Source organism: Pleurodeles waltl, chromosome 6 (genome assembly GCF_031143425.1).
Source record: "Pleurodeles waltl isolate 20211129_DDA chromosome 6, aPleWal1.hap1.20221129, whole genome shotgun sequence".
Taxonomy (NCBI): Eukaryota; Metazoa; Chordata; class Amphibia; order Caudata; family Salamandridae; genus Pleurodeles; species Pleurodeles waltl.
The window spans coordinates 366,535,481-366,548,391 of NC_090445.1; the positions used below are offsets into that span (position 1 = coordinate 366,535,481).

Here is a 12,911-nt window from a genome sequence, read left to right on the forward strand (position 1 = left end):
TGGAGAAGAAGGGGGCCAAGTCCAATTCACATTGGAGTGTCTGGTGGTGGCAGGAGCCACTGCCCACCCATCAGTGGATGCAGGATCTGGTCTACTGTGAGATGAAGATGGTCAACAATGCATCCCTGGATCAGCTGAAGTGTTCCTGGGTCAGTGCAGTTGACGTCGCACGCTGGATAAAGAATTGCAGTCTCTGTGGTGTGGCAAACCCACCAACAAGCCTGTCAAAGGCAAATGTTGCGAATGAAGAAAGGTGGAGCTGCCGGGGATAAGCAAGGAAGGCAGTCCCGGATGACCCTCAGCGACCAGGAGAGTCCGAATGTAGGAAGCTGGCCTGGTGTGTGGTGGGTACCTCTGAGGTACTTACACCTTATACCAGCTCCAGGTAATCCCCTGTTAGTGTAGTGTCTAGAAGTCAGGCTCTCTAGATGTACCTGTGGATGAGCAGCCAAGGCTTATCTAGGAGACAAAACCACTATAGCCACACAGCACTTACACACATGAAAGAAAACACTCAGTTATACAAAAATAAAATTACTTTATTTTAGTGACACAATACCAAAAAGAGCATAGAAAGTGATAGAAAACAGTGCAACTGCAATTAGACAATAGTAACCCTAGGGGGAGCCCAAACCATATACTAAAAAATGGAATGCGAACACAGGACTCCCACCTAGGCAAGTGGAATGTGTGGAGGGGAGCTGGGGGTACCAGGAAACCCAAAAGGTAAGTGTGCCCCTTAGCAATCAGGAGGAATGAAGTAGATTACTAGATTTTCCCCAAACCACCCAAAAGGAAGGAGAAGGAGGAAATGCAACACCCAGACAAGACTGCAAGAAACCAGTGGTGGATTCCTGAAGAGGAAGGCCTGTGGAAGAAGGGGACCAAGCCCAGAAGTCACAGAAGATTCCAGGAGGATTAGGAGCTGGTCAACGGTGAGACGAAGACGGTCAGGAATGCAGCCCTTGAGCAGGTGAAGAGTTCCTGGAGGGTGCAGACTACCCCCCATGCCAGATGGAAGATTGCAGTCGGTCAGTGATGTGAAAAAGCCACCAACAAGCCATTGCAAAGGCAGAAGTCTCTGTGAAGCAAAAGTGGAACTGCTGGGGACCAGCAAGGTCTAGAAGGACTCATCCCACAGGGGGAGTCTAGGGGAACCCTCAGCAAGGTCGAGAGCCCTCAAGAGGCAGCCTCCAAAGGAGACCCACTGGACAAGGAACTAGGAGTCTCAGAGAAGCTTACGCACGCCACAGGAGAAGCACCCAGAGGGCTGTGCATCGCAGGAAGGTGTGCTGGGGGCTCAGGCTACACGGAGCCTGAATATCCTTTGGAGGAGATGCTAACAAACCCTGGTAGCTGCAAGAGACACAGTGCACGGAGGTACCATCCTGCATGGGAAGGCTTATCTCCTCCAAATCTGGACAGCTGGCAGATAGGACAAAGAGGACTACTCCGGACCACCAACTGTGAAGTAGGATCCCTGTATCTCGGAATGAGCAGAGATCCACGCAGCCGGTCGTCGTTGCAGTTGGTGCCTGTGGATTCAGGGGAGTGACTCCTTCATTCCAAGTATGATCCCTTCTTCCTTCTCGTGCATACTAAAGACTTGCCACCATCAGAGGATGCACAGGTGGGGAAATGTTGCAGACGCTGGAAGGAGCAGTGGAAACAATGTTGCAAGCAGTGTCTTCATCGTGGATGCAGATTGTCGGTTCCTGGAGGGTCCAGTTGCTGTTCCAGTGGACAGAAGCCGAGGCAGAGGTTGCAGAGGAGTCCTACAAGATTCTTGCAAGCCGAATCCGAGGACCCTCCCAAGCGAGAGACACTAAATAGCCCTGAAAGGTGGTCACCTGGCTAGGTGACCAATCACCCTATCAGGAGGGGGCTCTGATATCACCTGCCTGACCTGGCCACTCACATGCTCCCAGAGTTCCCTTCTAACCTTAGATTCAAGATGGCAGAACCCAGGGACCCACTAGAGGAACTCTGGGCACCACCCCTAGTGGTCACTCCCCTTTCCATTGTCCAGTTTCACACCAGAGCAGGGACTAGAGGTCCCTGAACCGGTGTAGTTTTGTTTATACATGTAGAGCACCTAATGTGCCCTTCAAAGCATACCAGTGGCTTGGGGAGGCTACCCCTCCCACGCCATGTAACTCCTATTTCCAAAAGTAGAGGGTGCATACACCGACCCAAACCCCCCCCCCTCCCCCCCCCCCCCCCCCCCCCCCCCTCCCCCCAAAGGAAATCCTTTGTCTTCCTGGGCTTCAGCTGTTCAAGCAGCAGGAGGGCAGAAACCTGTCTGAGGTGTGGCAGCAGCTTGGGCTGTCTGGGTTTTTCACACTTCCAATACTGACAACAGTATTGGGGTATGATTCCGACATGTTTGATACCAAACATGCCTAGGTTCAGAGTTAACATTATGTAGCTGGGCATACGTAGTGGCCTATGTCCAGTACACACAAACAATGGTGTCCCTGCACTCTCAAAGTCCAGGAAAATGGGACTGGAGTTTGTGGGGGCATATCTGCTGGTGCATGGGTGCCCTCACACAGGTACTTGCACCCTGCCCTCTGGGCTAGGAGGGCCTGCCATAGAGGTAACTTAAAGTGACTTGGTGCAGTGACCTGACGCGAAAGGGTGCATGCACCCTTTCATGCAGGCTGCAATGGCAGGCATGCAATCACATTTTACATGGGTTCCCATGGGTGTCATAATCCATGCTGCAGCCCATGGCAAACCCCTGGTGCCCCAATGCCCTGGGGACCATATATGCAGTGGCACCAGTATACCAAATGTGAGGTGCATGAAGTCCCAGCAACCAAATTTAGAGGGAGAGAGCATAGTCACTTGGGTCCTGGTTAGCAGGATCCCAGTGAACGTAGTCAAAACAAACTGACATCAGACAAAACGTGGGTGTAACTATGCCAAAAAGAGGGTACTTTACTACAGGCATGTAGTGCTGTAGATTCAAATGTACCCACCCACCCTCCTCCTCCTCTGCACCTGTGACCATTGCACTTTATTCTACTTTCTCACATGAACATCTCATAACTTACTCTTCCTCTACACTCCTTTTCTCACCCTCCTGCGGAAAAACAATCTCACAATGGATTTGATGCCCATGTACAGTAACACACAGAAGGAGTAGTCAATCTGCCTTGTGACTCAAAACTTACTTGGAAGAAAAACAACCTGCACACATCCAGACCTAACACTGGATGGTAGGAGAAGGCAGATCATGTGAATCTACAGCACTACATGCCATGAACAGATGCTTACAGTGTAAGTTACATTTTCATTTCTTTCCATACGTACTTCCAAGGGGTCGGATTATAATTCTTCTCTTTGTGTTCTGTTAAAGATCTGTGGCTACAGAAGGAACCATTATTTGCAATCCTAGTAAGGCTGACTGACACTGCTGGGTTCTGGGATGCGTGCTGCCTTTCTGTTTTACAGTGACAGTTTGTCAGGCTGCCTATCCAGATCTACGTAGTGTATTTAACCTCTACAACCTTTACAAAAAGGAGAATGCCATTGCGTTCGTAAAACTCTTTTCTTAAAGGATAAAAGTACATTACTTTTAAATAGAATTTACTCTTTTGAAAAATAAATACTTTCAAGATGTTAATTTTACGGAGATATTCTTCATAAATGTATTGAAGATAATGCACAATATATGGCTAAGTTCATATGTAGTTTTTTTTTTTTTTTTTTAAACACACGCAGAGCACTGGGGATTCCTTGTTTATGGTTTTTGGGGAGTTTTTTTTTTGTCTTTATTTCCGATAAAGTTTTCTAACCAGTATTTCCTTTCTCCTGTTGTATTATCCTTTTACCATGATCCAGCTATTGATGTGCCACGTGCCAGTCTGTACGACGACGAAAGTCTCCTGTCACTGAGCATGTCCCAGGATGGATTTCCCAGTGCTATTAGTGAGCGATCTGCCACCGATTTGTTACAGGAAAAGCATCGTATTTCTGAGTGGCCTAAGGTAATGGGGTTTGAGTAAAGTTCACAAGAAGCCTCTTGTTTTGCACCACTAAATCCTTGTGACTTAAGGCTCAGTAGTCATGTTGTTTCTGAGACGTTATCCAAGTTAAGGAAAGCATAATGATCTTAAACATGTCATGTTAATTCTTGAGAAAAGAAATCAGTGGGTTTTGGGTCAGATCATTGTTTATCATTAGTTGTCTTTCTTATCAGTCGCATTGCTTTCTTGTTAGATACCTTTCCTTCCTCTTGTGGTTTTTCTTCCTGTGGATGATGGCTGTTTTACCATGCTGTTCAATTAGTGACTAATGCACTTATAGCCTTTCCCTGATTACTTTATTACTTATTTTATTTTGCTTTTAGCACTTTGTTGGTGTGCTGCTTTTCTCTTGAGATCTCTTCTCTCTCTCGCCCCAACCCTAACCCCTGCCCCCACCATTTTCATTTCTCTGTGTGGCTCTTCCTCCTTCCTCCCCATCTCCTTCTTTTCTCCCACTCGGTGTTGGCCATTCGCTGTCTTTTTTGACAGAATGTTTTTTAACTTCCTGGAAAGGCTAGGCAGCTCCTATTTCTAACCAGTTCATGCCTTTCTGAAAGTGTTTTTGTGCACAATTTATTCATTTATTTATTAGTTTACCTCTCCAGTATTGGTACCCTCCATCTTTGAATGGTAAAATTAAAATGGTGGCAGTATCAAGGCCTATGCATGCATGTGCATGTTGATGCATTTTTACCTCAGTAGCTTTATGGTATTAACAGTAAGCTTTTTTTGTTCATATTGAACAGACTTGTCAAAGCGAGTAGGACTGCATTGGCACAGTCAGACATCTGTTGGCTTTGGTAGTACGTTAATTCTTCCATTTAAGTAGGGATGAATACTGAAAATGGATATTGCATTGTGCATTCTTTTCTAAATTGAAATGCACATCAGGAGCCCACATACAATGCCTCCTTGGCATTCATATGCAGAAAGCGCCCGAGTTCCAGAGGGAAAGACACTTGGCACATTCCAGAATCAATCATTCAGGGTTCTTGTAGAGCGCGGCTAATGACCCATTAGGGTATCAAATCGTGGGGGGGTGATTTATAGTTCATTCGATAAGCTGCATGGCCAGGTCAGAGGAAGAGCCACGTCTTGAGGCCCTTTCTGAATTGATGCAGTGAGGGAGATTGCTTGAGATGAAGAAGAGAGTTCTAGGTCTTAGCAGCGAGGATTGAGAAGGATTTTCTTCTGGCTGTGGTCTTGCGGATCTGTGGAATGGTGGCTAGGGCCATGTGGGCGAAGCATAGTTGTCTGGTAGGGATGTAGAAGGCAAGGCGGTAGTTTAAGTATGCGGTTCTGATGTGGAGGGCCTTGTAGGAGTGTTCGAAGAAGTTGGAGGTGATTCTCTTGTTGATTGGAAGCCAGTGGAAGTCTCAGACGTCCAGAGATGTGGAAGCAGCTGCGGATGTCCAGGATAAATCTGGCGGTGAAATTCTGAACTCTTTGCAGGATTTTTTAAATCTTCTGAATGGTGCCGGCATAGAGTGGTTGCCGTAGTCGAGATTGCTGCTGACGAGCGGCTGGGTGACCGTTCTTCTGGATTCTATGGGGTTCAACTTGAAGATCTTTTTGAGCAGGCCGAGCGTGTGGAAGCAGGAGGATGAGATATTGATTTGGTGGTTCATTGAGTGCGAGGAGTCGAGGATGATGCCAAGGGTGCATGGTCAGCTGGTGTGGGGAGGCTCTGAGCCCCCTTCACACCAGGAGTCATCCCAGGCAGAGGGGTTGATTCCCAAAATGAGGACTTCCGTTCTGTCAGAGTTGAGCTTGAGACAGCTGTTCCTTATACAGACGGCAACTGTCTTCATCGCGTTGTGGAAGTTTATCTTTGCAGCTGCAGGTTGTTGGTTAGGGATAGAATCAGTTGGGTGTTGTCAATGTAGGATACAATGTTGAGACCATGATTTCTGACTATGTCTGCAAGCAGGCCCATGTAGATAGTATGGAGGGTGGGGTTCAGGGAGGACCCCTGAGGAACACTGCAGCGGATCTCTATAGGTTTGGATGAGAACGGAGGGAACTGAACTTGCTGGGTGCGACTGGTGAATGTGGGAAGCTGGCCTGGTGTGTGGTGGGCACCTATGGTGTTATCACATTATACCAGGTATCCCCTATTGCTGAAGTGCAGGCAGTGTTTCGGAAGCCAGCGCACTCTAGAGATAGCTGTGGATGAGCTGCCAAGACTTATCAAGGAGACATGCAGAGCTTATGTAATACCACTGTAGTCACGCAGCAGTTACACACATGAAAGAACCACACAATGTTACAAAAATAAAGGCACTTTATTATGGTAACACATATACTAAAATACTGTATAGGAAATACCCACACTGCAGGTAAGCAGTAGTAAATAGTGAAGGCCCTAGGGGGGAGCCAAATCATAGACTAAAAAGTGGAATGTGAAAGGCAGTCCCACACCCAAGGAAGGGGGATCAGCAGAGAGGAGCTGGAGGAACTAGGAACCCCAAGAGGTAAGTACCAGGGTGCCTCCCAGCGACCCGAAGAGAAGAGGTATGTATCTGGTTTTCCCCAAAACATGCAGAAGGACTTTGGGGGAAAAAAACACTGTGTGTAGGAAGTTGGCTCTGTATATACTATCTCAAAGTGAGAGATAGTGTGCAGAGAGTCCAAAGGTTCCCCTTACAGGTTGATAGTGGCAAAATTAGATAATTCTAAAGCTCTATTTTGTGATAGCGTGGTCCAGCAGTAGGCTTATCAGAGGGTAGTGTTAAGCATTTGTTGTACACACACAGGCAATAAATGAGGAACACACGCTCAAAAGAATGCCAGGCCAATAGTTATTATAAAGAAAAATATATTTTCTTAATTTATTTTTAGAACCACAAGGTTCAAATTTGAGGTAAGAACATAAAATGCAAGGTACCTCACACAGGTAAGCATAGAACTTTGATTTAAAACAGTAGTACACACAGTTTTGGTTAAAATGGCAAATAGCTATTTTAAAAGTGGACACAGTGCAAAAATCAACAGTTCCTGGGGGAGGTAAGTTTTGGTTAGTTTCTCAGGTAAGTAAAGCACTTACCGTCAGTCTCCTGGGCATAGACCGTTGAGAGTTCAAGGCAACCCCAAAGCCACAGCATCAGTAACACAGGGCCGCTCAGGTGCAGAGGTCAAAGGAGGGCCCAATACCTATAGGCGCCTATGGAGAACAGGGGTGCTCCGGTTCCAGTCTGCTAGCAGGTAAGTACTTGCCTCCTCGGGGAGCAGACCAAGGGGGTTTTGTAGAGCACTGGGGGGCAGGAGGGGGCCCACACAAGCACACAAAACACACCCTCAGCGGCACAGGGGCAGCCGGGTGCAGTGTGCAAAGTTGGTGTCCGGTTTGCTTTAGAAATCAATGTAGGGAACCAGGGGTCACTCTGGCGATGCATGCAGGGCACAGGGGGCTTCTTGGGCCAGCCACCGACTGGACTAGGATGAGGGCTGCCTGCTGGTCACTACTGTACTGGTAGGTGGTTCCTCTCGGTCCTGGGGGCTGCAGGTGCAGTGCTTGGTCCAGGCGTCGGGCTCCTTTGTTACCCGGCAGTGGCGGTCAGAAGGAGTGTAAGGAAATGCCTTCCTTGGCATGGTTACCCCCTGACTTTTTACCTTTGTTGATGCCAGTTATGATTGAAAGTGTGCTGGGACCCTGCTAACCAGGCCCCCGCCCCAGTGTTCTTTCCCTAAACTGTACCTTTTTCCCACAATTGGCACAGCCCTGGCACACAGATAAGTCCCTTGTAAATGGTACCCCTGGTACCAAGGGCCCTGTTGCCAGGGAAGGGCTCTAAGGGCTGCAGCATGTCTTATGCCACCCCCCTCACTCAGCACATGCACACTGCCTCACAGCTTGTGTGTGCTGGTGGGGAGAAAATGACTAAGTCGACATGGCACTCCCCTCAGGGTGCCATGTTCTCAACCCCCTGCCTGTGGCATAGGTAAGTCACCCCTATAGCAGGCCTTTCAGCCCTAAGGCAGGGTGCACTATACCACAGGGTGAGGGCTTATGTGCATGAGATATGTGCAGTGTCTAAGCAAAAACCTAGACATTGTAAGTGCAGGGTAGCCATAAGAGTATATGGTCTGGGAGTTTGTCAAACACGAACTCCACAGTTCCATAATGGCTACACTGAAAACTAGGAAGTTTGGTATCCAACTTCTCAGCATAATAAATGCACACTGATGCCAGTGTGCAATTTATTGTAACATACACCCAGAGTGCATCTTAGAGATGCCCCCTGAATACCTACCCGACTTCTAGTGTAGGCTGCCCAGTTTCTGCCAGCCTGTCACACACCAGACATGTTGCTGGCCACATGGGGAGAGTGCCTTTGTCACTCTGTAGCCAGGAACAAAGCCTGTACTGGGTGGAGGTGCTTCTCGCCTCCCCCTGCAGGAACTGTAACACCTGACGGTGAGCCTCAAAGGCTCACCCCCTTTGTTACAGCACCACAGGGCATCCCAGCTAGTGGAGATGCCCGCCCCTCCGGCCACTGCCCCCACTTTTGGCGGCAAGGCTGGAGTAGATAATGAGAAAAACAAGGAGTCGTCACCCACCAGTCAGGACAAGCCCCTAAGGTGTCCCGAGCTGAGGTGACCCCTGCCTTGAGAAATCCTCCATTTTGAGTTTGGAGGATTCCCCCAATAGGATTAGGGATGTGCCCCCCTCCCCACAGGGAGGAGGCACAAAGAGGGTGTAGCCACCCTCAAGGACAGTAGCCATTGGCTACTGCCCTCCCAGACCTAAACACACCCCTAAATTCAGTATTTAGGGGCTCCCTAGATCCCAGTAAATCAGATTCCTGCAACCTGAAGAAATAAGGACTGCTGACCTACAAGCCTGCAGAGAAGGAGGAAGACGACAAATACTTTGGCCCCAGCCCTACCGGCCTGTCTCCAACTTCGAAAACCTGCCCTAGCGACGCATCCGACAGGGACCAGCAACCGCTTAAGCCGCAGAGGACTGCCCTGGACTAAAGGACCAAGAAACTCCTGTGAACCGCGGCCCTGTTCAAAACCAGCTACTTCTTTGCCACAAAGAAGCAACTTACAAAGACTGCATGTTTCCCGCCGGAAGCATGAGACTTCTCACTCTGCACCCGACGCCCCCGGCTTGAGATCCAGAGAATAAACACCTCAGGGAGGACTCCCTGGCGACTGCGAGCCCATGAGTAACCAGAGACGACCCCCCTGAGCCCCCACAGCTACGTCTGCAGAGAGAATCCAGAGGCTCCCCCTGACCGCGACTGCATGTTACAAGGGACCCGACCCTGGAACCAACACTGCACCCGCAGCCCCCAGGACCTGAAGGAACTGAACTTTGACACAGAAGTGACCCGCAGGCGACCCTCTGCCTTGCGCAGGTGGTGGCTGTCCCGAGAAGCCCCCCCTGTGCCTGCCTGCAACGCTAGAGTGACCCACGGGTCCCTCCATTGTTTCCTACCTGAAACCAGATGCCTGCTTTGCACACTGCACCCGCTGCCCCTGTGCCGCTGAGGGTGTGTTTTGTGTGCCTACTTGTGTTCTCCCCCACCAGAGCTCAACAAAACCCCCCTGGTCTGCCCCCCGAGGACGCAGGTACTTACCTGCTGGTAGACTGGAACCGGAGCACCTCTGTTCTCAATAGGTGCCTGTGTTTTGGGCACCTCTTTGACCTCTGCACCTGACTGGCCCTGAGCTGCTGGTGTGGTAACTTTGGGGTTGCCTTGAACCCCCAACGGTCGGCTGCCTATGCCCCAGAACTGAGACTTGTAAATGTTTTACTTACCTCCTAATCAAACCTTTACTTACCTCCCCCAGGAACTGTTGATTTTTGCAGTGTCCACTTTGAAAATAGGTTATTGCCATTTTTACAAAGACTGTATATGATATTGCTTTTATTCAAAGTTCCTAAAGTATCTAAGTGAAGTACCTTACATTTAAAGTGTTTAATATAAATCTTGAACCTGTGGTTCTTAAAGTAAACTAAGAAAAGATTTGTTTCTATATAAAAAAAAAAATATTGGCCTGGAGTAAGTCTTTGAGTGTGTGTTCCTCATTTATTGCCTGTGTGTGTACAACAAATGCTTAACACTACCCTCTGATAAGCCTACTGCTCGACCACACTACCACAAAATAGAGCATTAGAATTATCTACTTTTGCCACTATCTTACCTCTAAGGGGAACCCTTGGACTCTCTGCACACTATTTCTCACTTTGAAACAGTATGTTCGATGGCATCTGTCGCTGTAGATACGCATGTTCTGCAATAGCTCGCCATCTGGTGTTGGGCCGGAGTGTTACAAGTTGTTTTTCTTCGAAGAAGTCTTTCGAGTCACGGGACCGAGTGACTCCTCCTTTTGTCTCCATTGCGCATGGGCGTCGACTCCATCTTCGATTGTTTTTTTTCCGCCATCGGGTTCGGACGTGTTCCTGTCGCTCCGAGTTTCGGAACGGAAAAAATAGTTAATTTCGGAAGATTTTCGTCGGTATTGTTGCGTTCGGGATCGGCGTACTTAGATTCCACACCGCATCGAAGATCGAAGAGCTCCGGTGCCCTTCGGGTAGTTTTTCGATCCTCCGTCGGGGCCTGGTCGGCCCGACCGCGTGCTGAAGAACGCCGATGGAACGGACCCCGTTCCGTTTCTGCCCCAAATGCCACAATAAATACCCCTACACAGACCAACACTTGGTCTGCAACCTGTGCCTGTCACCTGAGCACAGCGAAGACACCTGCGAGGCCTGTCGTGCGTTCCGGTCCCGAAAAACACTCCGAGACCGTCGAGCCAGAAGACTTCAAATGGCCTCCGCACCGACAGCCCAACGGGAGTTCGAGGAACAAGAAGAGGAAGGTACCTTCTCGATCCAAGACTCCGACTCCAAAGGATTCGACGATACACAAACCGTGAGTAAGACGTCGAAAACCACACAAAGAAACATTTACAAGGCCCAGGGGACGCCACTGCCACCAGGCCATGGCTCGACCCATAAATTCGGTGACCGACCGTCGGCACCGAAAAAGGCCCAAACAGTGCCGAGATCGTCCGACTCCGGTCGAGACACCGGCACGCAGCCTTCTCGGGACCGAGAAAGTGCTGGAGACAAGCCTCGACACCGAGATGCCGGTGTGGACACGGCTCGACGCCGAGACAGCGGCACCGAAACAGATCGACGCCGAGAGGTTTCGGCCCCGAAAAGGAAAAAAGTCACCTCGGAGCCGAAAAAACACGCAGACAAAGTTTCGATGCCGAAACAAACTGCAAGCGACCCAGCTTCAGGCTCTTATACAGAAGAGCACTCGCTAACCTCCCAAATGCAAAAGCATAGGTTTGAGGAAGAGCTACAAGCACCTGGATGTGGACCATACGCAAAAGCGTATCTTCATTCAGCAGGGGACAGGAAAAATAAGCACCCTTCCCCCCATTAGGAGAAAGAGAAGGTTGGAGTTCCAGACGGAACAAGCACCACAACCAAAAGTGGTGAAAAGAGTTACACCACCACCCTCTCCTCCGCCCGTGATTAACGTTTCACCAGCACAAACGCCATCACACTCCCCAGCTCACACCACCATGAGCCAGGGTGACCAAGATCAGGACGCATGGGACCTATACGACGCCCCAGTGTCAGATAACAGCCCGGAGGCATACCCTACAAAACCATCTCCACCAGAAGACAGCACCGCGTACTCTCAGGTGGTGGCTAGAGCAGCACAATTTCACAACGTAAGCCTCCACTCAGAACAGGTCGAGGATGATTTCTTGTTCAACACACTCTCTTCCACCCACAGCTCCTACCAAAGCCTGCCTATGCTCCCTGGTATGCTCCGGCACGCAAAAGACATATTTAAGGACCCGGTCAAAAGTAGGGCAATCACACCAAGGGTGGGAAAAAAAGTATAAGCCGCCTCCTACGGACCCGGTTTTCATCACAACACAGCTGCCACCAGACTCTGTTGTTGTAGGAGCAGCTAGGAAAAGGGCCAACTCTCACACATCTGGAGATGCACCACCCCCAGATAAAGAAAGCCGCAAGTTCGATGCAGCTGGTAAGAGAGTCGCAGCACAAGCTGCAAACCAGTGGCGCATCGCGAACTCCCAGGCACTACTTGCGCGCTATGACAGAGCCCACTGGGACGAGATGCAACATCTCATTGAACATCTGCCCAAAGACTTCCAAAATAGGGCAAAACAAGTGGTTGAGGAGGGACAGACCATCTCCAACAACCAGATACGTTCCTCCATGGACGCTGCAGATACAGCTGCACGGACAATTAATACATCTGTAACTATCAGAAGGCATGCATGGCTCCGAACGTCTGGATTTAAACCAGAGATTCAACAAGCAGTTCTCAATATGCCTTTTAATGAAAAAGAACTGTTCGGTCCAGAAGTGGACACAGCGATTGAGAAACTCAAAAAAGATACGGACACTGCCAAAGCCATGGGCGCACTCTACTCCCCGCAGAGCAGAGGGAATTACAGCACATTCCGTAAAACGCCCTTTCGAGGGGGGTTTCGGGGTCAAAGCACACAAGCCAGCACCTCACAAGCAACACCGTCCACTTACCAGGGACAGTATAGAGGAGGTTTTCGGGGACAATATAGAGGAGGGCAATTCCCTAGAAATAGAGGGAGATTTCAAAGCCCCAAAACCCCTACTACTAAACAATGACTCACATGTCACTCACCCCCTCCACACAACACCAGTGGGGGGAAGAATAGGTCATTATTACAAAGCATGGGAGGAAATCACTACAGACACTTGGGTTCTAGCAATTATCCAACATGGTTATTGCATAGAATTTCTACAATTCCCTCCAAACATACCACCAAAAGCACAAAATTTAACAACACACCATTCCAATCTCCTGGAGATAGAAGTGCAGGCACTATTGC

At 49.2% G+C, this 12,911-nt stretch overlaps 1 protein-coding gene across 6 annotated transcripts in view; it reads left to right on the top strand.

Annotated features, from left to right (window-relative positions):
• Positions 1-12,911, top strand: part of CHD8 (chromodomain helicase DNA binding protein 8) — a 1,013,809-nt gene that overhangs the window by 830,693 nt on the left and 170,205 nt on the right. For all 6 annotated transcript variants that reach the window (XM_069238270.1, XM_069238269.1, XM_069238274.1 and 3 more), the window contains exon 32: positions 3,850-3,995. In XM_069238270.1, coding sequence (XP_069094371.1) covers positions 3,850-3,995 — 146 coding nt within the window. The remainder of the gene's footprint in view (positions 1-3,849; positions 3,996-12,911) is intronic.